We start from the raw sequence: 25,815 nt of genomic DNA on the forward strand, positions 1-25,815 counted from the left end.
TTCAGCCATTTCTCTGCTGTCCTCACAATTCCCACGGCTCCTGTGATAAATAGTTGGACTGCTGATGTCCAAAGCACAGAAACCAGACAAACAGCCCAATTGACTGAGTGCTACTTTCAGAAGACTAGTTTCTGTCAGGGAAGACTACCCGTAGCACTGTGGCTAAGAGTTTGGGCACAGGATTCAGATAGCATTTGTTCACATTTTGTTGCTGTCACTAGCTGGGTGACCATCGGATATTGTTAACTTCTCTAAGCCTTAGTTTCTCATCTATTATTATGAAATAACAGCGGATAACATAAGTGCTTATCCAAGTCCTAGACACATAGGGAGCATCCAACAATACATGCTAACTTTCCCACTTCAATACGCCAGAGCAGTGTGGTCCAGTCCTCTAAAACCATGTGGTTGACCAGGGCAACGGGGATGGGCATATTTATCCTGGGAATTTCCCACCGGAGATGTGGATAAGCATAGATCCTATCTTAGTTTTATTGTGCCAGATCACTGGCTGTGAACGTCTGGATCATGATTGAAGTTAAAAGGTATAAGAAGGTCAAGCAGAACTCCCTGAAATAGATTGTAAACGTCAATGTAAAATTGAAATCTAGGGAAGGGTAAAGACCTTAGGAGAGTTTTGGAACAGCCACCTGGTTAACCCTTGGAGACACTTCTGTGGGGCCCCAGCAGCTGTCAGGGGGGAAGAGGGAGCGGGTGGCAGTAACATGCACCTTTTCGAACAAGGTATGTGCTCAGGCAAGTGGTATTTTTTTTTTTATTCAAGGAAGAGCAGAGTCATGTAAAACTAAAAACCACAGGCCTCTATTTTAGAACATGGCCTAGATATACAATTTCTGTTGGAATTTCAGTAAGGAAAATGTCCTTTCAATCATATTTGAGATAATTTGGGCTAGAAATTGATGACATGTGGAGATAGGTATATTCAAGACTTAAGGCTGAGAAAGAATGAATGGCTTCAGATTAAGTATTTTTTTAAACCACAAAATAATATATTTTCTAGAAAGGAATTAGAAAAATAACTGAAAAGAGTGTGATATAGCAGGAAGGCCAGGCATCTATCTGTTGGCCTGAGTTCTGGTTTTATCTTTGAATTGAGTTTGCAGTTTTCTAATCTTAATCTACTACTAAATGAAGGAATGACAAACTTCTCACATTTCATGGGAATAATGGCCAATTGAGGTAACATGGTTCATTCATTCATTCATTCATTCATTAAACATACATTATATCTCTGAGCATATAATGCCTTAGAAGAGACAGGATTGCTTAAATAAAGATAAAAATACAAAGTAGAGGGTGATAAGAGTCATAAAATAGGTTGGTGTGCAAGTTCAGAAAAGGGATATGCTTGTTTATTCAGGACCATCTGGGTTTGCTTTATAGCAAAGACGGCTAACAATGGAACAAGCACTTGAAGGACAGGTAGAATTGGGACAACTTGTGTTAGGGAATCAGTAGGTGGAGACTGTTTCCGGGGAAGGAGTTAGCACAAGTAAAGAGATGGGTCAGAAAAAAACCAAGAGGATGTGCTAAGGAAATAGAATGTGACCATGTTTGGGTAGAGTGCAGGGTGCTTTAACATCAATTTGTTATTCCATTTATTGATGCATTCACTGGTTTGATTTTTTTAAAATTGATTTCAGAGAGGAAGGGAGAGGGAAAGAGAGATAGAGGGGACTCTTCCCCCTCCCTACATGGGATTCAGTTCTGTGGGACTTTCCCTCCCCCCATGTGGGAGTCTGTACTTGTTCTTTAATAAATTTCCACCTTTGCTATTAAAAAGAAAGAGAGAGAGAGAGAGAGAGAGAGAGAGAGAGAGAGAGAGAGAGAGAGAGTCATCAATGATGAGAGTGAATCATTGATCAGCTGCATTTGTATACTCTCCACTGGGGATTAAGCCAGCAACCTGGGCATATGCCCCTACCAGGAATAGGTCCCCTGACCCAAACCACTGAGAACACCGGCCGGGCCTTTGGTTGAATCTTGTATGTGCCATGACCATGGAACGAACCGGCAACTTTGGCCAGGGCCATTTATTAGTAGCTGTTTTCCAGTTCTCCAACTAGGACTTTCTAAGTAGGGCCTCCTCTGACCTTTCAGATTGAGGGAGGCCATCTAGTGGCTGCCACTGGATATTTTAAACTTTTGGAATCAGCAGCTGTCTTTGGCCCTAAGGGTTTGGCAGCACCGTGTTAATATTTCAGTTTGGAGTAATCTGAGCATTCAATCCTAAATATTTCCTCCCTAGCTATGGAAACAGTCTCTTGAAAATGAGCTTCATTGATTTGGAAATTAAAATGTTCAGACTTTTATAATGATGCTTTATAACAAAAGTCCCAGGCAATGACCAGGTTGGAGGTTTGTTTACTTCATTCCTGGTATCAGGTGCTTGAAGCTGTGGATTTGGACTTGAACAGGAACAGGCTGTCCTGTAGGTGCTTAGAGATGCCATCTATCTCTTAACAGTTGAATGATATTCTGGGTCATGTTTTAACTATCAAAACCAAAGGACGATTAAGTGGGGAGAATTATTCTATTATTCATCATGAATGATAAGAAATGGATCATGCTTGCTTTGTCCCTTTTTTGTACCTTTTCAAGAAGATAGAAAATTGTCACATGATACTAATTTCCCAGTTGCCATGTCTTTCTAGGTTAATTAAACCTAAACCTAAGAAATTAAATGACTGAGATTGCAGAATGTTCACTACTGCTAGTTATTTAAGGATTTTGGAAAAAGTCCAATTGTAAACAAAACACCAATGATCTCTTTTGTCAAAAATGATAAGAAGGTTAAGTAATCTTTCTTGTAGAAATCAGGCACAATTATTTTATTATTAAATTGTATTTTTTAAATACTTGTTTTATGTATATATAGTTTTTAATATATACAATTTAATAAATATAAAAAATGTATATATGCCTATATAGGTCTATAAAATATCAAGAGCTTTTTACGTAGAGAGCTTTCTATGTAGAGCTTAAGTTATTCCATTGGCAATCATTTGATCTTAACAATAATCCTGTGAAATAGATAGCTGTTTCCATTTTATAAATGAGGAAATAAAGTTTTAGGAACTTGCCCAGGGAAAGTTGACAGCTAAAGTTCTCTTCTTTTACTTACTTATCTAAGATTAGGGATACTGTGAGAAAAGGGTGGAGTCATTACCCATCACTACACTGACTCTGAATGTCATCAGTGTCCCAAAGAATAGAGTTGAGTTTTTTGATTTCCAGGCAGTAAAAGCATGGGGTCAGGGGCAAGGCTCTGGAGTTTAGCTGTGCTCAGAGCTCAGTCAATCTTGTCAAGTTATGAAGACTTTCCAGCCAGTTTTCTTCTCTGTAAAATGGAAATTATAGTAGTACCTCTTCTTTGGAGGATAACTGAGTTAATGTAGGTGAATTACATAGCACAAGACTTGGTAAGGGCTCCATAAAGCTAACATGTCATTACTGTTATTATTGTAATCACTATTATTTCATGTGAAAGTTGAGTCCGTACCTGAGGCCTGGGTGGAGCGAATGCTGGCATAGAGGTACAAGCAGCCATCCTTCAGAATGCAGTAGTGCTGGGCCCACACGGCTGTGCTTCTGTCCAGTTGGTGCAGAAGGCCCAGGCACTCCGGGTTCTTGATAGCCAGGGGAGGGAGGCTGCTGTTGTGCAGAGTGACATCTTCCCAGACGTGGTTCTGCAGGTGCGGCACAAAGGGAGCTGCTGAGTGATCAGCCTGCGCCAGAGATCCCCTGGGCCGGCGGCATCCCACCCAGGCTATTGGACCCCATAGAAGCCACAGTCCTCAGTGACTCTATTGCTATGGCCATGTGAATACTTGAGCAACTGGCCAGAAAACCTGAATTCATCTCTTGGCCATAGAGAATGTCTCCCCTTTCATGTCCAAAGACAGCCCTTGTCTTTGGGTTCTATTGTGAGAAAATCAAAGAGACACCAGTGATGTATAGAAAGGAAATGGAAACAGGCATCTCAGCAAAGACTAGTCTGAATGGCACTGTCTATGAGGGTTTGGTCCCCGTTTGCCCTGTTCCAGGTAGGTCCACAGTGACTAACAGTAGCCCCTGGTTCATGCTCTACTTTATCTAGAAATCCCATGTGTTCAATGGAGCATGTTAAATGCCCTTAAGCTCTATGGCTGGCCCACAATAAATCAAGACCCTCTACCCTGGAGGGTAGTCCACAGTCCATAGGCCTTAGAGGCGGGTTCTTCAGGGGAGCTTGACCCGAGGCACAGGACACAGTGCTTTATCCCACTTTATCAGAACACCTGCCTGGCACAGGGCCAGTTTCTTTTTATTTAGTTTCAGTTTGGCTCTTTCGTTTTAACAAGGCATGTGAAAGATTTCAGAATGTGGAGCGGGCTTTATTGGTTGCTGCGAAGTGGGAGCCCACTGGGGGTTTGGATGTTTCTTTTTCACTGGGCTGCAGACACTGAGGGCATTAGCAGCAAAGATCCCTCTTAAAATACTGACGCTCGCTGGGAGCACGCATTGAAGAGGTGGGTGCGTGCAGGGAGCATTGTGTTCCAGGCGATATGAAACACAAGTCCCATTGTTTGTCATATGACGATGCCAGCGATTGTTCTGGAAGGACAGTTACAGGGCACGGGGCAGTGCACTCAAGCTCAAACGAGGCGAATTTTCCAAAATAGACACGTGCCAAAATATGTACAGAAGGTAACTGACTGAAAATGCCTTTTGCTTATATGCCATTTTGTGAGGAAATGAACATGTTTAAAGGGAATCAATCCCCTTGTTAGAAATCATACACAGAGTATAAAAATGGAACAGTTGGGTATTAAATCAATTTTCCTTACTCCCCGCCTCCCCCAGGTCATAGCATGAGCTCAGAAAAAGGAATATCAGTGCCTTCAGGCTAATGTGGTGACTCACCTGTTGGTGTTATGAAGTTATCTGTCAGTTTATAGGTCAAATCTAAGTTAAAAATTATACTGCTCCAAGGCTAGGAATCATGAGCTAGCAAGGACAGTGCAAGACAAGTGGCCTAATATGTCACCAGAACAAGGATATGAACATTCATTTTCTAATAAGCTGCTCAGCCCACAGCGCTATCCCAAGCCATTCCAGACACCTTGGACTTTGGGAATGAAAAGAAAACAGCAGCAGTGTCTAACCTCACAGGGAGCTACAGGATTGCTCTCTGTGAAACAAATTCCACCCCCTTTGTGACTCCTCACTGAGCTCAATGGGAGCAGTGTCTCTCTCTCTCTCTCTCTCTCTCTCACACACACACACACACACACACACACACACACACACACACACTCCTGGAAAGAAAAAGAGCAGCAGGAATGCAAGCTCCCCTTAGACTCTGACTAGGAAACTCTATTGACTTAAAATCCTCTTTCCCAGCTTTTAGAGCAGATCCGAGAAGTCCCAGGGTGGACTGCCCAGCATCTGACTTGATCCTTTGCCCCTCTGAGTAGAAAACCAGAATGAAGGCCGCCATAAATATCGAGAACACTTACCTGGTGGACAGGATGGGCCGCTTTATCCATTGCCTCAAGCCACCTGAAAGACAGTAAAATGAGGGGTGCTTTCCTTGGGGGTCCCCGATAAGTGCCATTTGGAGGGGCTGGCTGTTCTCCCTGAAACCCATTAACCAGGCAAAACAGTCCTGAGGCTCACATATTTTACTCTCTTAAGTTCATGGTTGAAGGGCAACACATTCTTACAAAATTACTGTTACTAGGTGGCAAATCCCACTCTTGTCAGGCATATTTAAAATAAATTCTTCTTCTCTACTATAGTTTAATTAGTGCCTTAGAGCAAACTCATTCATTTTTCATGTTCCTAAGGCATGTGCATTTATTAATACCAGCAGGGCTGATAGCAACTCATGTGTTAACTGTAAGGCACTGGTTGTTAAAATATGGGAAGACTGGTCAGCAGTCACTCTCAAGTGTCTCTTGGGCACAGTGGTCTCCTGTTGGGCGCAATTAGTGCCTCTACTTGCGAAGTGCATGTTCTTAGTCCTGTCTCCTTAGCCATGACCAGCCAGCCTATCCACCCCAGCCCATCCCGTCTTGCCAATCTTTTAAAATTTCCTTTTGAACCCCATAATCTCCAATCGAACCACAGGGCTTGCTCTTTGTCCAATAGTTTGACTGAGTCCCTCTTCCTCCTCTGTTCCATTTCTTCTTATCTGATTTGATATCACACCCTTCATAAACTCCTCCCTCAGCCCTTCCCCAGAGACCTTCTCTCCTCCCCTCAATTCCTGTGCCACCTTGTCTTCTGTAGCACTTCTCAATTTCTACTTTGAATTAAAAATATTGGAATAAACGCCCTATATTGTTAGTTGAGAGCTTTCTGAAGGCTTCGTCATACTAATAGTCCTAGAAACCTTAAAGCAGTCTTTTAAAAAATATATAAATATATTATTGTTTTTTTACAGAGAGGAAGGAAGAGAGATAGAGAGCTAAAAATGTCGATGAGAGATCGACCAGCTGCCTCCTGTACACCCCCCACCAGGGATGTGCCCACAACCAATGTACATGCCCTTGACTGGAATTGAATCTGGGACCTTTCAGTCTGCAGACCAATGCTCTACCACTGAGCCAAACCGGTTTCAGCCCTTAAAGCAGTCTTATACACATTAATGCTCTCCAATAAGTGCAGGGGGCAGGCAAAAGTAGGTTTACAGTTGTGAGTACGCAAAACAGTTTATTCTTATATTATTATTTATTAATTATTATATTATTTTCCATATGAACAACTGTAAACCTCCTTTTGTTTCATTGGACTGACCAATGACCTCCATTCCCTCAGGGTGATACACTGAATAATGATCCTAAGTCTCCAAATGAATGGAGTTTATAGGTTACCTCTGAGCACGTCTACCCTCTGATTGGGTGGTATGCTGACAAGTGCCAACTGGATTCATTCCTCATCAAGCCACATTACTATTATTTATGTTGCTCACCTCACTGTAGTGTGTTAAGTTATAGCCACACCACATCACTTTTATGCCTGGGATTACCCACTGAATTAGCTTAAAATAAATAAATTCAGTAACTTTTGGGGAAGCTATATATGAACTGTGGCATTATTGAGTTTTTTAGGAGAATGTGGAGATCCAAAGTAAGTACGTCAGGAGAAGATACTTCTCTTCATTAGAAATTCTGTCAGAAAAACCTGAGGGGATAGTAAAGGACCAGACTTCTCACACCTAAAAAACAGATACTTTACTGACTCCTGCTATGAATTTGCTGTTCCAATCCCAATAATCTAAAAGACTGCTGTTGAAGAAGCACCCCCCTCCAGTGAATCCGGTGAGATAAAAGATGAACGAATTACCTTTTCATTTCTTGGTTGGAGGTTGCACAGAGGCAAAAAGTTCTATTTCCAGGCTGAGGCACACAGTTAAACACAAATGGTTTTCCTAAACTGCTGTCCATGTCGACTTCTGCGCCTTCCAATTTTATTACCTCTAGAGGGGGGCACTTCCCTTCATCCTGCAAGTGATACGGAAGAGGGTCAGCATGGGTGCTGCAACTAGCAGATAAGGGAGAGAATGAGAGAGGAAAGGACTCCAGTTATTCTTTGAATTGATTGCTTCTTCTGGAATAAAAATAAAAACAAAATGAGTTTTTGTAGATTATGTCTTCCATGATACACTCCATGGTACTCCAAATTTCTAGTGAGGATATTTTCCCACATCCCTTCTGAAGAGCATCTATTAATATGCTTCTTACCTATGCCATCTCTGAAAGTATCAGAAAAAAGAACATCAAATAAATTGACATTAAAAAGTATATGTGATTGGTAGCGACACGAGATCTCTAGTTTGTGTCTAATTAACATGTATTTCATGCTCGTGTGTCAGGACCGCTTCTAAATACTTCACATATATCAATTGGTTTGTCTTCACAAATGCTTAGGAGGTAGTTACATTTATTATCTCTGTTTTACAGATGAGAAAATTGCAGTATAGAGAGAATAAAGAATACTTTTCTTTAAATGACAATAGTTTAGAATACCATGATATGTTTGCAAGACTAAATCATTTTACAGATATTTTGTTATTTATATTATTTCAAAACATCTTCTCCATTATTTATCCCTCTTTTTAAAAACAGCTATAAAATATATTGAGGTATATTTTACATGCCATAGTCATTCATGTACAGGTACCATTCAGTGATTTTTAAATAAATTTATAGAGTCCTGAAACCATTGTCACAATGTAGATTTAGAACTTTCCTATCAACCACTACATTTTCTTTGAGCCAATGTGCATTCAATTGCTACTCTTGCCCCTCCAATCACAGGAAATCACAGATCTGCTCTTTGTCTCTATAGATGTGCCATTTCTGGACATTTCATAGAAGTAAAATCATATACTATGTGGTTTTTTGACTGGCTGCTTTCCCTTAGTGTAATGTTTTTAAGCCTCATTCATATTGTAGCACTTGCTAGTATTTCACATCTTTTGCTGAACTATACAACTGTGGCAAAAGTAGGTTTACAGTTATTTGTTTGGAAAAGAATACAATAATTAATAAATAATAACACAAGAATAAACTATTTCATGCACTCACCACTGTAAACCTACTTTTGCCCCACTCTGTATTCTGTTATATGGTTATGCCTCATTTACTTTATCCCTTCACAACTTTATGGGGACTTCTCTCTCCAGTTTTTGTCCATTTTAAATAATGATGCTAAGAACATGTGTGTGCAGCTCTTTGTGTAGGCATATGCTTTCATTCTCTTTGGTAGATCACTAAGAGTGAAATTGCGGGGCCACATGGTAGGTTCAGCTTTCACTTCATAGAAAACTGGCAAGCTGTTTTCCACAGGGACTGTGCCACTTTACATTCCCACCAGCAGTGTATGAGTGGCCCGGCTTCTTCACACTCTCACCAACACTCTGTATTGCTTGTCTTTTTGGTAACAGCTGTCCTCCTGGGTATGTAATGGTATCTCCTAGTGGTTTTAATTTGCTCATTTCTAATGACTGATAATGCGAAACCCCATTTGTCGCAGAGGTTGTTAACCAATTTTCGAAAACGAGTCCCTTTGAGATGCTGATGAAAACTATGGACACCCCACCAAAAAATGCATAATCATGTTTGTGTGCCTGTATACACATGCATGTGTATGTGTGTATATACCTACATGTGTATGTAAATACATGTGTGTGTGCGTGTACACACATGCAAATATGTCTTGCAACTCATGGGTGAAAGGATACAAAGATATTCTTCCTCTAAAGGTAATATATCATAGTTGTATGGTTCTTCAATTTATAAAATATTTTCATGGATTCTATATTTGTATTCTTTGCAACTACTCTCGAAAGTAGAAAGCTAATGTTACACCATTTTCTAGAGAAAGAAACTGGGTCTTTTGGCTCTGTCCTCCACACTACTTCTCTCACATGTCTGCCTTCTTGGGCCACTGCAATTTGAGAGACTGCTGACTCTTAGAGTCAGCACCTGAACACTGGGTAGTCAACATTTAAAGACAGAGTATTTCCTGAAGTCATCAGGTTTTCTTTGATAGCGACAGAAATCTGAAATTTTGTTCAGTTTTAGTAAATATTAGAAAGTTAGCACATCTTGTAATAATTGCATATGGCTGGTACTATGAAGTTAGAAAGCAGAAGAATATATTTTCATTAGCTTTAGTAAGGAAAAAGAGTTTAGATGGCTATAAATCATGGTTAATTATTTATATAATTTCCCCAAGAGCATCTTAAACAAATAAAGAAAAATGAGTGAGAGAAGGGAAGCATAAGTAAATCCTGGAGATTATATTTTCTTCTGCTCACTTGCTACAAGCAAATATTCACTGGGTCTGCTTTTGTTTGGGTCCATTATGCAGATAAGATAATATCATATATTGATGTCTCAGAGTCAGCCCTCTGAGGTCACTTTGGAACTACCGTGTTTCCCCGAAAATAAGACATCCTCCAAAAATAAGACCTACTTACAGATTTCCTTCTGAGTGAAATATAAGGCATCCTCCGAAAATAAGGCCCCCCTAGGCTCTGTCTCAGAATGCTATTGCTAACATGAGAGATTTGGTCCACTGATTCTGAAAGAAATAGAGTCATAAGAAAATCACCAGGAAATTCAAAAACTGGATTGTTATGATGATGTTCCAGAAGATGATGACATGATTGTCATTGAATAAATGAGTAAATTCTTGATACTCTAGGATTTCCAGTTTGTCTGGTTTGTGTTGACAACTACCGTACTACCGTACCATATACAGATAATAAATTTCCTTTATTTTCATTTAATAATAAATGTGTACCGTATTCTTCTTCATGAAAAAATAAGACATCCCCTGAAAATAAGACCTAGCACATCTTTGGGAGCAAAAATTAATATAAGACACTGTCTTATTTTTGGGAAAACAGGGTACCACGTTCTCTCACATCCTTTGCTGTTAGAACATGCAAGAGAGTACACTCAAATGGCATATGACACACACTGGAGGCTCTTTTCCCTCTGCTCCAATTGCAGCAGTGTGGGGAGAATGAATGATTGGTGAACAGACTAGATGGAAAACGAGGCTATTTGTCTGAAATGGTCTCTATCCTGGCCCAGATCCCATTGTCACTAATCTTACCTGCTGCCTCTCTGCCCACGATTACAAGCCTACTGTGGCCCTGGAAAGAGCTGCAATGAAAACCATGGGCACAGCCTGTGTGGGAGGTGGGTGCTCCTGCAGCTATGCTTACTCATCTGACTCTTTCCTTGGGTTTCACCAGCCCAAGCACCTCCACGCTCCAATCCTGTGGAGACACAGAGTTTGGAAAAAGTTCTCTATTCAGTCTAATCCAATGCTACTTGGACTGTGGTTCCATGGTTCCCAATCAAATGTTTTCAAGGGATAAAAGAACACCTAGGATCCCTTTTCTATGTTGCGACTGTGCCCTTGGGGTTTTCAACTCTTCCCATAAGGAAAACTCAGTCCTTCAGTTTGGCAATGATTCTTAAATAGGGTCTGTTTGATTCTGCTCCTCTGGCTATGCCAAAAGTCTCACTTTTGTAGGTATGGGTTTCCCAGAACTTCATATTCTCCTTTCCAAGATGTGAAAAGGCTCTAGCTCCATTTAAAAAAAAAAAATTTCTGAGTTAAGTCAGAGATCCAGCTGCTTTATGCATGCCTGATTGATTAAAACAGCAAGGATGGTGACGGGATTTGCTCAGGGAAGTCCAGAAGCTATCCACGGAGAATAAAGGAACTTAGGCTGCTTATGCCAGATGGCCCAGGATAATGTTGACATTGTCTATCATTTCTACAGCAGTAATCCCAAATGTCACACTGCTCAGCAAAGGGAAACAGTAAACAATAGGAATGACAAAGACCCGGCCCAGAGTGAATCCACTTCTACTTTAAATTATTTCTTATGAAGAAAAATAGACAAGGACATTTGTGTCTGTCTGCAACTTGGGCTCTCTGGTAAGACAAAATTCCCTACAGATGTTTTTGAGTTCATTTGCTTTGGTCAAAGTTTTGGTTTGAACATGCTAGATTTATTTTTTTTATTTTTTGATTATTAGTGTTAGGCCTCTTTGTCTAAGAAAGACAAAAGGCTGGGAAGCTATACCAACATATTTCCTTTTATCTCAAGGCACAGTCAGGAAAATCCACAAACTAGAGAGGAGGAAAAAGGGCATCTTTAGCCATGAAAAATAGCTAAATCGCAGAGGGGAAGCCAGAGCCAAGATAAATTTAGAGGACAAGAAAACATGTCCTAAAGCAACGTATCACATGAAAGCGTGCATGACTTATACAGCTAGAGTGCTATATTTAAAGCTGGTAGGTTGAAGCAAAATTGAAGCATGAGTGTCTCTTGGAGCCTTATTAATGATGCCGGGGCCCTTTATCGCTAGGCAGCAGTCTGGAAGCACCTTCCCCACTGGTGATGAACAACCACACTCCTTGATAGCTACGAGAGGATGGCCTCCGTCCGTGTCTTGGCTGACAGGATCAGGAGAGCAGCAAAGCCAAGAAGGAGGGAAAGATACAAGAGTGCTTTTTCCCTCTAGTGATTCTGCTATCTTCGTCCTGTAATTAAATAAAAGTCTTGACTCTGGGCACTGTGAGCCCCTCACTACATCACTCACAATTATTACATGTATCTATGTAAGCATGTGTTTGTTTATATTGGTCCAGAGGCCTGATGCACAAAATTTGTGCGAGGGTTTCGGCCCTTGCAACCTTGGCTTCGTCTGGAAGGTCGTCCGGAAGGTCATACGGCTGTTCAGTCTAATTAGTATATTATGCTTTTATTATTATAGATGCTTTCTTTTCTTCCCTCCGTGTAGGCAAGAAAGGATGGATGAAGAGTAGAGAACAGAAAGTAAAGCGAGCATGCAAGTCAGATGCATGTTTGTAGGTGGCAGATGTTCCCCACCAGAGCTTCGTGGATTTCATATCACTCCCTTCGCTTTCATCACGAAATTGAGACGATGGCAATTTCATTACCGCCCAATCGCAGCGCCCCTCCAGTGTGAAGGCACCACTGCTCTTTCCCTGCGCTTCTAACGCTGCCTGGCTCCGTGGCATCAGCAGAGGTACCGGCTGCAAACTCAGAGGTGGTGCTTTTCTTTTCCGTTTGCCTGGACTGGTGGACCCAGTTTTGAGGAGTGATAAATGCATGCTGGCAGCACCGCGTTGTCTCCTGGCTCCGGGGAGACTGGGCACCAGGAAGCACAGGCAGCTCTGAGGCCAGAGGAGCTCGTGGGCATAGACAGGCTTCCTGCTGGAGAGGCAGCCGAGTGGAGGGTTGCTAGGGACGCAGGTCGGTGCTGCCCAGGTGCTGCAGCTTTGACGAGCCACTTCCTTCTCAATCACATGTCTCATTTGTCACCATTTTCCTTGGCTCCTAAACTGTCCCTTAGAGTACAACAACTACCACCCGATACTCTCATCACAATAGGAGGACTGTGAAGTATTAAGTCTGAGTCATACTTATAACCTAGTTCCAAGTTGTAAAAAGTTACCAGGTGAACTGTAACATCAAGACATTCTACATCTTAAGCCTGGCCATTGAATGTTTGTCCTACAAGATTTCCCTCTGCACTCACTGTGTTGTTGATTTGTGGGTGAATTCTTACTCATGGTCCTTTGACTGGCTTGTTTCTCCTGAGGGCAGTGTTTTGCTCTCAGTACATTCAGATGTTTATCTGCACACATGACAGCGTACCTGGCACTTCCAAGAAGAGGAAAAGTGGCTGTCTCTAAGCTCTTTGCAGATTCCTCACTTTTCTACTTTTAAAAATTTGGGATGTGTTATAGACTAAAGTTTTTGCGTGCCTCCCCACCTCGCCCACTCCCCCCTCCCCCTGCCACCTTCTCCTGAGCCATATATTGAAATCCCAACACTCACTGTAATGGTATTGGAAGGCAGGGACATTGAGAGGTGATTAGGTCCTGAGGGTTGAATCTTCATGAATGGGAAAACCTATGACTCAGACACCAAACCTGCCAGAGCCTTGATGTTGGACTTCCTAGTCTCCAGAACTGAAAAATAAATATCACCATATCTACGATATTTTTGTTAAGCAACCTGAATGGACTATGACAGGGTGATTAACCTGAGAAGAATTTTGTTTCACCTTTGAAATATCTCACTCCACCTTCTAGTTCATTCCTCCTAACATCACCTTGCTCTGAGACCTTGGCATCTCATGCCTTTATCGCTCCAGCAGCCTCCTGGCTGAGCTTCTGGAGACCAGTAAAATCCTGATCCGATACCATCCACACAGGGCTGCTCCCACTTCACTGCCCGTGGTGCCACTGCCAACATGTTGCCTCTCTGCCCCTAACTTATGCTTCGTTGCCTGATTTGTGAGAAGAGAACTGGGACTTCTAAATGTTTCCCCTTCGCCAGCACAGAGCACTGGAGAGACACAGCAGGAGGACTGGTCTTCCTGGTTCCTGTGATTCTTGTGTGTTTTTCCCCCTAATATTTATTGAGATTGAGTTCTTATGCACACCGAACCGTGGTGTGCACTTTTAATCATCTCCTGTGGGAGATACCGCCTCAAATGCTCTATTTATGGGCCTAGGTGCTCCCCCAAGAGTCACCATTTAACAAAAAAAAAAATTCTTATTTTTCTTTGGAACCAAATGAAATTAGCAAAGTGGGACTATAGTCTCTTGTTCTTAAGTAAGACATTATGAGGTCAGGGCACACCCTTTTTAGAAGATAAATGACAGGTACAAATGAGGGAGAGGACGTATGTGTCATGCTCCTGTGAGAAATCTCTCTGTGCATCTGAAAAGCATAGCTGCCCGCTGGGTTAGTCTTTCTAGTAAATGATAAAAAGCCTTTCTTCTGAACCTGCCTCCAGTGAGATAACCCATCCTGTGAGCCACAGTGAAACCTCAGGGAGGTGAGAGAAAGGGTCAGAAAACCTAATCCTCTTTAGTAGTTGCTGTGTCATGTCCATAGATTTACTGGACGTTTTTAGCAAACCCTCTTCTGACTAACCTCAAGAAAACTGAATGACTCAGACCTTTGAAAAAAAGAAAAGAAATTCCATCAGCAAACAGCTAAATATAGTGTAGGTGATTTCTGAATTTCATCTAGCCTTTGTCTTGAGTGAAAATTAATCCTGATTCTACATCTCCAGAAAGAGGTCTTAATACTCCTTGTTGATTTGGGCATGCTTATAAAATGATCTCACCATGAGAGTGACATTATCTCCATTCTGCAAACAAGGAAGCAGTGGTGGGGGAGGGGAGGGAGTGCCGCACATAAGGTTAAGTAATTTGACCAAGGAAATGCAGCTAATAGGTGGTAAAGTCAGGATGTGAGCCAAGGTTTACCTAACCACAACACGAGACTGTCTCTAGGAAATAAGGTTTATTTCATAAAGGCATATCATGTTTACCTTCACCTTGGGAGGTCAGGGCTGTTATTTATCCCCATTGCCCAGGTCCATCCAGGTTGCAAGTTCACAGGGTTGAAGCCTGGGTCCCAGCCTCTGAGATGCAGAAAAGGTGCTTTCAGTCTATTGTTAGATGGATTATTTTGTGTAGGTCTGATGGACCAGGGTACAGACAAGCTCCATCTGAGCAGACGTTGCGTTTTTCCCAGATAGTAGCTAAGATGGTGCTGGATCCAGAGGAAGTACTCAGGTAGGTAGACAGTTATTAAGGAGCCCAGAGTGCCGGAATCCAGCACCAGTTCAGGAATATGTTTCTGCTGTTTTGCTGTATTTCTCCACAGCAATGACATGACCTCTCCAGAGATAAGTCTCCCTAGTTGTGTTCATAAAAAATCTCCCTGTCCCTGGGATTGTGTGAAGGCTACTTGTCAGGAGATGTTGGGTCTCTTTTGATGTTCAAGGTCTCACCAAGATAAAAGACTGGCTCTGGAGGACACGCCACGTGGGACAGATGACAGTGGCCAGAGCCAAAGGGACGCCTGCCATTGGATTGCATAAGGATGGTGCTGGGGCCCTGAATGCTGGTGCGATGGCCCTGCTCTGCTGCTCCGGGTGCACCTGACTCACTAGCTGTTCAGAGATGACCTTGCAGAATGCTTCTACCACTGCTTGCCTTTAATTCAGAGGCCTCATTGATCTTCCCCCATGGTGAGGACAAAGAAAAATAACATCATGGGAGATGTATCCTAATCACTGATTAGATGAAAGCTTTGGGATGGTGTGTAGGTTTGATATGTTATTCCATTCCTCATTTGCACAGAAGCAAAAGAATTAACTAGGTATTAATTTTCCCTTCAGTGGAAAAACACTTAGAACCTCAATGCTAAACGGTATTTTCCTCTGAAATGTTTTAACTCCATGTGCTCTACTTTTATCTACTCATACTGATAAAAAAAAAAAAAGTTCCAACTTCAGAGCCTAGAGATACTATTCTTCAGGATTAGAGACTGTGATTTATTGGGAATATTATTGACTATAACAACAATAAGAATGACTACCTTTAATTTTCTGCCTGTTTGTTTCCAAGGTTGCGTTAGATGCTCTATATATGTTAGTTTAATTCCAATAGTATGCCTTTAGGAAATGTGCAGGTCCTTTTATGACAATTTGAATTATGCAAATTTGCAATCACATTATGCAAACATTGGCACAAAATCAGATAAACTCCCAAATTAAATTTAAAAAATGAACAAGAATTTCAAAACATATGGGCCAAAAGAATTCTTTTTACTTTATGGCCACAAGGCAGCACTTCTTTACCTGATAACTAGAAGTACCTGCCATTCTGTCCACATTCTTCTCAGATTCCATCCGTTCTGGAGAAAACATTCTTTGCATAAAGTGCAGTTGTCTCATCTTGTCATCCCAAAGGGCACAGGGCAGTGTGGTGCATTCCTCACACACAGTGAGCAATCAGTGAACGGCCATCGGATGGATTTGAGCAGGCTGAAAGGGGAGTGTGGGCAGAAACAAGCTGGTTGGACCCTCACCTTTGGAAATGTGAGCCTGACCACTGCCCTTTTATCCCTTCCCAGCTCAAGGACAAGGTCTGCATGTCCAGCTAAGGTTGCAAGATAATTAGTGATGTCCGGCTGAGTACCACTAAGTGGCTTTAATTTCATCCTCTCAATCTTGTTCTTCGATTTCCTCCTTCGTTTTATCCCTCTTTCTCTTCTTATTGCCTTCAGCAAAATAGCGCATGTGTGAGGGCTTTGCATACATAACCTTTATTTTCAAATAATTGTAGATTCACAGGGAGTTGAAAAAAAAAATATAGACAGGTCCTATGTACTCTTCACTCAGTGCTCCCAGTGGCAACATCCTGCAGAACGAGGGAAGCGTGTTTGTTTTTGATGGACAGTAGCTCACTGAGTTTAAATTCTAGGGGCAAAAAAAATCCATGTTGAGATGCAGTTACCTTCTCATCAGGCCTCAAACCAGGGTGGGCTTCACGTGCACCAAAGCCCCATAAGCAGAAGGGGGCTTTCGTAATCCGCATTGTGAAATTCTTCATGATTGTACCTTTGAGTTGTGTGTCGTATGTGACATAGGAGGACAATGGAGCATGTGCCTGGGGGTGGGGAGCCTTGGATCCTGTGTGGTTCCACTTTTATGTCTGTTCTGCGGTCAGGGTGTGGTGTCCCACTCAGTGACACGGCTTCCTTCCCCTGCTGCCGGGCGCTGGTGTGGGTTCCAGAGGGTGCAGGGGGTGGGGGTGGGGCTGGGGATGAGGGTGGGGCGTTGGGTGCCTGTGACCAGCTGCACTTGTCCCCATGAACATCCTGAGGGAGTTACTGTGTATTAAGTAACAGACACAAAACCCCATGACAAGCCATGACGGAGATGGCCGGAGAAAGGGGAAAGCTTTTAAACTGCATTTTAAACAAAGGGCCGGCATTTTCATTTTGCACCGGGCCCCACAAATTATATTGCCAGCGCACCTAAAACTATTTTATAGCCCAGCCTCTCACAAGAAATCTGGGCATGAAGATGGATATTTATCAGGAAATAGGAAGCGTCAACAGAAGCACAGAGGGCTATTTGTTTGCCAAAGGCAAGGCTAGTTCCCACTAAGGCCAGGGAAATCTTCCTAAAGCACATTCTTATCCAGCCAGAGACTGTGTGCGCTCTGACTGCATGTGCTCCTGCTCACAAACACGGCGTGGTCTGGGGGTAAATAGTCTAGCCGCCCCTGCCTTCAGGATTCTCCATACCTTGGTTCAAATCCATGCTTGCTGCCAACTGAATGCAGTTAGTTCACGCTTTCCCAGCTCTGTGTCTTTGCTGGTGCCATTGTGCTTGTAAAACGCCATTTTAACTTCTCTCCTGAAGCCCCCGCCATGCCCACCTCCTGGTCTTGGCACCTGTTCCCTCCTCAGACCTGTTGTTTCCTAGGCCTGGTACAGGGGACCGGCTCGTCTTTTAGGATGAAGCTTGCCTTCCAGGTAGGTCTGCCCGAATACCTGCTCTAAGCCGACCTCCATCCCACCCTATCCCATTCCTCTTGTAATAATTGTATTGGTCACTTTTTAAATTAACTTTGTGTATTTAATTTTTTAAATGGGTTTAATGACCATCTCTCCCCATGAAGGGAAAGACCTCTTTTGGCTTCTTCACTTCCATACCCTCCTGCCTTAAACCATGCTCAGCATTTGTCTGTTGAATAAAGGAAAGGCCCTTTCTCTCCCTCAAATACTAGAGTACATTGTATGTCATATACTGGTTGCACGTTTTCTCTCATCTATGCTACTAGCTTCTTGAAGGTGGGGAATGATTCATTCTTATCCTTCACAATGCTGGAGAGAAACCCCGGCTTCAATAAGTCTTCATTGAATGCAGATATAAAAATAAATGGTGCAAAGGCAGAGAGCATTTCTTTTCTCTTTCAGAACAACTGGACACAGCATTAAGCCTGAGAGAGATCAAAACCTAATTGCCGGAACGAGAATCACAGGCATTCACCGCGTCTGCACCAAGGACGGACTTGGAAAAGGGCGTAATCAACTGGCAGCACAGTATCCAGTGTGACCTCTGTGTTCTTCACAGAGCCGTTCTCTTTGGGGAGCGGGCTGCCTTTGTGGCCTGCAAGATAAAAAGCTTCCCAAAATAGAGACCAGGAAAGAGGTTTGGCTCTGAGGCGAGGGACCAGAGCTGGAGGGCACCTTCCTATGAGCACCTGGCATCTGTGTTAATCTTTCAGCAAAGCACTTTGCTTTTCCTTATCAATGAAAATGGAGATGTCCATAAATCATTTTGGGAATCTAGGGGATGTGGAAAGGCAAAGTGAGGTATTAATCCAGAGAGGGAGAGATTTGGGGAGGAAATGGGAGCATTAAATCAAAATGGTTGCATTAAAAAATGGTAGAGTGATCTGTTCTGGTTGTCTTGAGTAAGAACACTAGGCCTGTGACAAGCTCAGTCAGGTTGAGATGAGGCTGCATAAGCTCTAGGATAAGAGACTGGAGCTGTATTTCACTGTGTAGATGTAACATCAGCAGTTTTCTAATCCACTCATCTGCTGATGGGCACTTGGACTGTTTCCAAATCTTAGCAATGGTAAATTGTGCTGCTATGAACATAGGGGTGCATATATCCTTTCTGATCGGTGTTTCTGGTTTCTTGGGATATATTCCTAGAAGTGGGATCAGTGGGTCAAATGGGAGTTCTGTTTTTAGATTTTTGAGAAAACTTCATTCTGTTCTCCACAGTGGCTGCACCAGCCTGCATTCCCACCAGCAGTGCATGAGGGTTCCTTTTTCTCCACATCCTTGCCAGCATTTGTCATTTGTTGATATGTTAATGATAGCCATTCTAGCAGGTGTGAGATGGTACCTCATCGCCATTTTGATTTGCATCTCTCGGACAATTAGTGACTTTGAGCATATTTTCATATGTTTGGCCTTCCTTATACCCTCTTTCAAAAAGTATCTATTTAGGCCTGTTGCCCATTTTTTTTTATTGGGTTGTTTATCTTCCTTTTGTGAAGTTGTATGAGTTTCCCATAAATGCTAGAGATTAAACCCTAACCGGAGATACATCTATACAATCGAATACTACGCTGCTGTAAAAAGGAACTCCTACCATTTGCAACAGCCTACGGTAGATGGAGCTGGAGAGCATTATGCTAAGTGAAATAAGCAAGTCAGAGAAAGATAGATATCATATGATCTCACTCATTTGTGGATTATAATGAACAACATAAACTGATGAACAAAAACAGATTCAGAGACAGAGGAACATGGATCAGACTGTCAAACCTCAGAGGGAAGACAGGGGAGGGTGGGGGTAAAGGGGAGAGATCAACCAAAGGACTTGTATGCATGCATATAAGCCTAACCAATGGACATGGACACCAGGGGGTAAGAGCATGTAGGGGGAAGGTGGGGGGGGGCAATGGGAGGTTAAGGACACATATGTATTACCTTAATCAATAAAACAAACAAACAAACAAACAAACAAACAATAAAAAAAGAGACTGGAGCTGCAAATGATCTCCAAACGCTGGAGGACAGGACAATTCTGCATGAGGCTGGGGGGTTTGGAGCCAGGCAGGGAGAGAGTGTGTGCAGTGTTCTGAATCTTGTTTGCACTCCCCCTTCCCTTATGGAGAAGAGCTCCAAGCAGGAAACGCTGAGCCTCAGGGAGCAGCACTGGCAATCCTGCCACTAACGTGGTAATGAGGAGGCTCCCTCAACAGTGCAAAGCCTGGGACGGGCGCCTCTGTGTTGTGATGAAAGTGGTTTCATTTCTAGGGAGAGTTAGACGTTCAGAGAGAGTGTGTTGGAGGAAAGGGCAGTGCATGGCCCACACAGGACAACACACAACGATGCAGGCTGTGGGGTAAGCAAGAGTCATGCTGTAGCTCTGAGACCTGTCTGCTGGGTCAACTGCGTCCTCGGGAAGCTGAGATGAACTGGGTGCTGACAGGAAAAGGTGTGATGATGTGGGTGGTGGGGCTGGTCTGGCGAGGTGATTTTAGGGAAATCCTGCACGCAAAAAGTCCTGGTGGCTTGGTGGAGTGAGAGCTTCTGTTAGTCTTCTCCCCGAGATGACCATGTATTGTATGACAGGGCAGTACTGCTGGTCTCCTGTGGGATGTCCCATTCCCCAGGCCTTCAGTGCTCAAGCCAGCGTTTTCGACAGCCCTGGGCTGCAGCGAGAGGACTGCGGGCAGAGGCCACGCTTGGAATTCTGCCTGTAGGAATGCCTCACTGCAATCAGCCATGTGGGGTCCTGGCCCTCAGGAGGCATGGACTGGAGGCCTGGCAAGTAGCACTGGGGTGAAATGGCCATAGCTTTCCTTCTCTTTTCCATGGTGGAGAAAAGAATTTTTCTTACTTCTTGTAAAGAGGAAATTCTGCAGAGCCTGGAATTAGACCACGGCAGTTTCCCCTTGAAGGCATCTACTTCTGTGCCTGCTGCTATCTCTGACCTTGCTTTTCCATTCCTTATGACAGTACAGAATCCAATGTTTACCTTGAAACTTGTTTAGCCCGGGCTGTGAGCTCTGTGTGTGTGTGTGTGTGTGTGTGTGTGTGTGTGTGTGTGTTTTCCCCCACTGGATGGATGTTTCCGGTGGTAGGTAAATTATTTATTTGTCAAATCAGTCGCCTAGTAAAGCAGCACTTACTTTCTAAGACTGATGACTCTAGCATGCCAAATAGTACCCAGGGGTTCCAGCTTCTGCCAAAACAAAGAATGGTTTAGAAACTATGGGAATTTGGCCAGTCCTGTCAGCCTTACCTCCAAAATATAGCCCCAGTTGGTCTCCTTGTCTCAGGTCTATGCAGCCACCATTCCACTTGGACAGACCTACTTTGTCTGGATTGTTGTAATAGCATCTCAGCTGGCCTCCCAGTTCCATCTTTGATTCCCCTCCAAGACATTCTCCACTCAGAAGCCATGGCATTGTATTAGTTTTCCATTGCTGCTGCAATAAGTTGCCACAAACTTAGTGGCTTAACATGACATAAATTTATTCTCCTATAGTTCTGGAGGCCCCAAGTCGGAAACCATGCTTGCTGGGCTGAAATCGGGGTGTTGGCAGGGCTGCCTTCCTGTGAGAGGGTGTAGGGGAGAATGGCTTCCTCACTGCCCCAGCTTTAGAGGCTGCTTGTGTTCCTAGCCTGGTGGCACCTCACTCTTTTGACCTCTGCTTCCTTTGTCACGTCTGCATTACTGAGTCTGACTCTCCTGCCTCCCTCTAATAGGAATCCTTGTAATGACATTGGACCCTCTTATATAATCCAGAATCATCTTCCCACTTCATGGAGAAGGTGCTATTAGTCTAAGGTGACTAGATTTTAACATTGGTAAAGCGGGATACCATTGACGGTGGTGGGGTGGAGGTGGGGGGGTTGTTCTTGATTAAAAATTTGGTCTATATGGAGCAACAAAAATTTTCATAGAATGCAAAAATAGTATTCTAATATATTTTTTTAAATGTCAACCTAAGTACAATTTACAAATATAATTAAAAAAAATTATGTATAGTCATTTCACTTTCAAGGCCGGCACTAGACTTTTTGTCGTCACTATAAAATATAAATAATGCGAGTACTATGCTAAATTCAAGAAAATTTATGTACTTATGAAATAAATAAATAAACTACTTACCTAAATTATCTGAATAGCTGATTTGTAATGACATCACTTGTTTAACTAGCTTACTAGCACGCAGTATGATGTGTATCGTCTGAGAGACAGTTACAAAATGTTTTCATAGTTGCCAATCCCAAAAAATGCCATTGTTCATTAAGTCCAAACAATGGTGGTCGAATTCTAACAACTGATCAACAATGCGAACTTTGATAAGCAGTTCTCCATAATTAGTTCTCAACAATTATTTGTTATTATTAAAGTTTAACATTATAAAATTAACAAAAATAATATAAAACTCATATCCTGGCTAAATAGCCACATGGTCGCCGAAAACCATATATTCCCTTCCCGTTCTCCCGCCATTCCCTAGCTTGTCGTGCATTCTTTCCAAAAATCGGGACTTTTTTAAAACACCGTGGGACGAAGGACAAATTGCTAAAAATCGGGACCGTCCTGCCAAAAGTGGGACATCTGGTCACCTTATATTAGTCACTCTTCATTCTCAAACTTTGAGTTAACTGCTAGGATGTAGGCAAATTTATGTTCCCAAGAGCATAATAAATGAAATTTATCCCTGCTTCCCTTACAGATCAGAAGAGAGTTCTTGATGTACTCTAGATCTCACTAGCCCAAGATTTGGAATGACCAAAATCTATGGGTAGTATAGGCAGTAAGGAAGATGTAGAGAATGCTAACAAAATCAAAGAGCTATATTAAAGTGTTGATTTATTGATTGATTACCAAATACCCAGAGCTAGTCTGTTCCCTTTGTAAAGTTCAATTATTTCCCAGCAAGAGTCAGCAATGGTATCTCAGCTGGTCTTTGTAACAGATGTCCTAACAGATATGCCTATGTCGTAGATATTCATGGCATTTTCATTTCAGTTTGACTAACATATTTTGGGCACCTATGATGTGCAGTCACTTTCTTAAAGATAAGGACATAGAGGAGCTCTGAGGTGGAATAAACTAATTGAGACCCGAAAACACTGAGGTCATATAGCGGGGGCTATATTTTTGCATCTAGAGGTGTTGGGAGGTAAGAGAGCCAAGTAGAAGGAATGATTGGAGGGAAAAGGTGTTTGAAGTGGCATCAAATTAAATGGGTTGGATGGAGCAGAGTAAGCATCTATGGAAGAAGTTGGACTCATGTTGTGGACTCTAAATGCCAGGCTGAGGAGTTTTACTTTGTTCTGTGTATAGTAAGAAATAACTGAAACTTGTTAAGCAAAATGACACCATTCGCTATTATTTATAATAAAATATATGGAAGAGTTAGCAGTATTTTTAAGGTGCGACAAACATTACCATCTGTGTTCCTGAAAGAACACATTTCCACCTTTCCAGGAAAAGTACTGTAAGATTGTGTACAAAAGAGTGTATTCCTGAACAAAAACAAGAAAAACAGGATTGTGTTATCTGAAAGGTTACATTTGGCTCTTTTATGTTCCTCAGAGTTTACAAGAATGTCTACAGAATGACTGTGCATGGTTAAGATGAATAATTTACTAGATAGAATGTTTACAAGAACATGAACAAAGGAAAAACTTTTAAAAATGCAACTACATTCTAGCTAAAAAAAAAATGGCATTATGGTAGGTTTATTAACTGATTTCAAAATGAGAACCTAGAACTAAATTTAGGGAAGCCATATTTCATAAAGTTGTAGGAACACTATGACCTTTGAGCTTACATCTAGCCCAGCCAATTAATAATTGGGTGAGCTTGGGGAATATGCTTTTATGTCTTTATTTTTATTTTTTTAATGTATATATGTATTTATTTATTTGTTTATTTATTATTTTTTTAGAGAGGGAGGGAGAGGGAGACAAGAAAGAAAGAATCGACGTGAAAGAGAATCATCAATAATCTGCCTCCTGCACACTTTTTACTGGGGATAGAGCCTGAAACCCAGGCATTGCCCTGATGGGGAATTGAGCTGGTGACCTTTTGCTTCATGGGATGATGCTCAACCAACTGAGCAACACTGGTCAGGGCTTCTTTCATTTCTAAGCCTCAGTTTCCTCATCTGTAAATGGGCATAATAGTGTTAACCATTTTAGTGGATTGTTGTAACTAAAAGTTTTAAGTGCTTAACGGTCCTATTTTGTTCATAATAAAATTCTTAAAAGAGTCAGTTGTCATTTTCATTATAATACTTTCCTCCATTTTTTAAATAAGACTTGAAAAAAGAATAATCTTTCATATTTTGCTTCCCTATTCTAATAATTTAGGATTATAAGTTTTATAAGTAACAGAGGTCCTCATTATTCATGGATTCTGTATGTGTGAATTCACCCGCTTGTTAAAATTTATTTATTTTTAAATTTAAAAAATTTAAAGATATTTTATTGATTTTTTTTTACAGAGAGGGATAGAAAGTTAGAAACATCGATGAGAGAGAAACATTGATCAGCTGCCTCTGCACACTTCCTACTGGGGATGTGCCCGCAACCAAGGTACATGCCCTTGACTGGAATCGAACCTGGGACCCTTCAGTCCACAGGCTGCCGCTCTATCCACTGAGCCAAACCAGTTAGGGCCTAAAATTTATTTATAACCCCCAGATCAATACATGTAGCACTTTCATGGTCATTCATGGACACATGTAAAGTTTAAAAAAAAAATCGAGTTGTCAGCTGAGGCCAAACAAAGCAATGTTCTGTCTTCTCATTTCAGTTCTGATTTTGTAAACATATGCCCTTCTCCTGGTCTATTTAGTGCCATGTTCTTTGTATTTTTATGTTCTTTTGGGTTGGCAATTTCACTATTTAAAATGGTCTCCAAAGATAATGTTGAATTGCTGGCTAGTGTTCCTAAGTGCAAGAAGACTGATGTGCCTCGTGGAGAAAATATCTGCATGTAAATAAGCTTCATTCAAGCATGAGTTCTAATGCTATAGCTGTGAGTCCAATGTTAGTGAATCAATAATATATTAAAGTATATTTAAAAAGAAGCCTATATATAAAACAAGATGATATATTGATTAGCTGATGGAAATGCTGTGATCAGAGGCCTGCAGGAACCTAGCCTTGTGTTTCTCCTAGGAGCAATGGTTCAGTATTCATGAATTCAGCATTTGTAGTTACTTTATAGAAAATAATACTGAGAATAATAAAAATTGAATGTACTTTTGAAATTTGTCTTTGTAACAATGAATATAATATGTGGTGTGTTAGCTATTTAATCAATAGACACCATAAGAATATATACCTTTGCAAATATGAAAGTATTGTTTAATATTTCTGGAAACTTGTTATTTATTGGTAAATTTACTAGTATATGGCCCAGTGATACTAATTTCATTTGCTTGTCCTTTTATAATGTTTTGTTGTAATCTGCTAATTTTACATGTCAATTTAGTGAAAAATTAATTAAGACAAAATGTCAAAGGCTAATGTTTTCATTATTTTATTCCTTGGATATTTGTATTTCTGTTTATGTTTAAGTTCATTGGTTGATCTCTTTGAGTAATAATCACAAGATCCTGATAAAGGTGGTATTAATAGAAATTAAATGCATCTTTTAATTGAAGGGAGAATGCAATTGTTAGGGAACCAGGAAAGGCTCTGCCTAGGTTCTTATTGTGAAAACTCAGACACAGACACTGTGTCTGCATAGATTAGCAGGAAAGTCTGGCTCCAACATATGCTATATAGATTTCTTTTCATCTCAGGCAGTTTGATATTTTAGAAAAGATGTGGAGAGAAAGATTTTTTTTGTTTAGAATTTGTTTTAA

General features: G+C 41.6%; 1 protein-coding gene across 1 annotated transcript in view; it reads right to left on the reverse strand.

The window, feature by feature from the left end:
• Positions 1-25,815, reverse strand: part of LOC311621098 (uncharacterized protein) — a gene marked incomplete at its 5' end in the record, with an annotated part of 112,364 nt that overhangs the window by 6,829 nt on the left and 79,720 nt on the right. The window contains 3 exons of the mRNA XM_084880850.1: positions 3,524-3,710; positions 5,523-5,565; positions 7,354-7,511. Of these exons, the coding sequence (XP_084736976.1) occupies positions 3,524-3,710; positions 5,523-5,565; positions 7,354-7,511 (388 nt within the window). The remainder of the gene's footprint in view (positions 1-3,523; positions 3,711-5,522; positions 5,566-7,353; positions 7,512-25,815) is intronic.

This window comes from Pipistrellus hanaki (genome assembly GCF_964339955.1).
Source record: "Pipistrellus hanaki genome assembly, chromosome: 4".
NCBI lineage: Eukaryota > Metazoa > Chordata > Mammalia > Chiroptera > Vespertilionidae > Pipistrellus > Pipistrellus hanaki.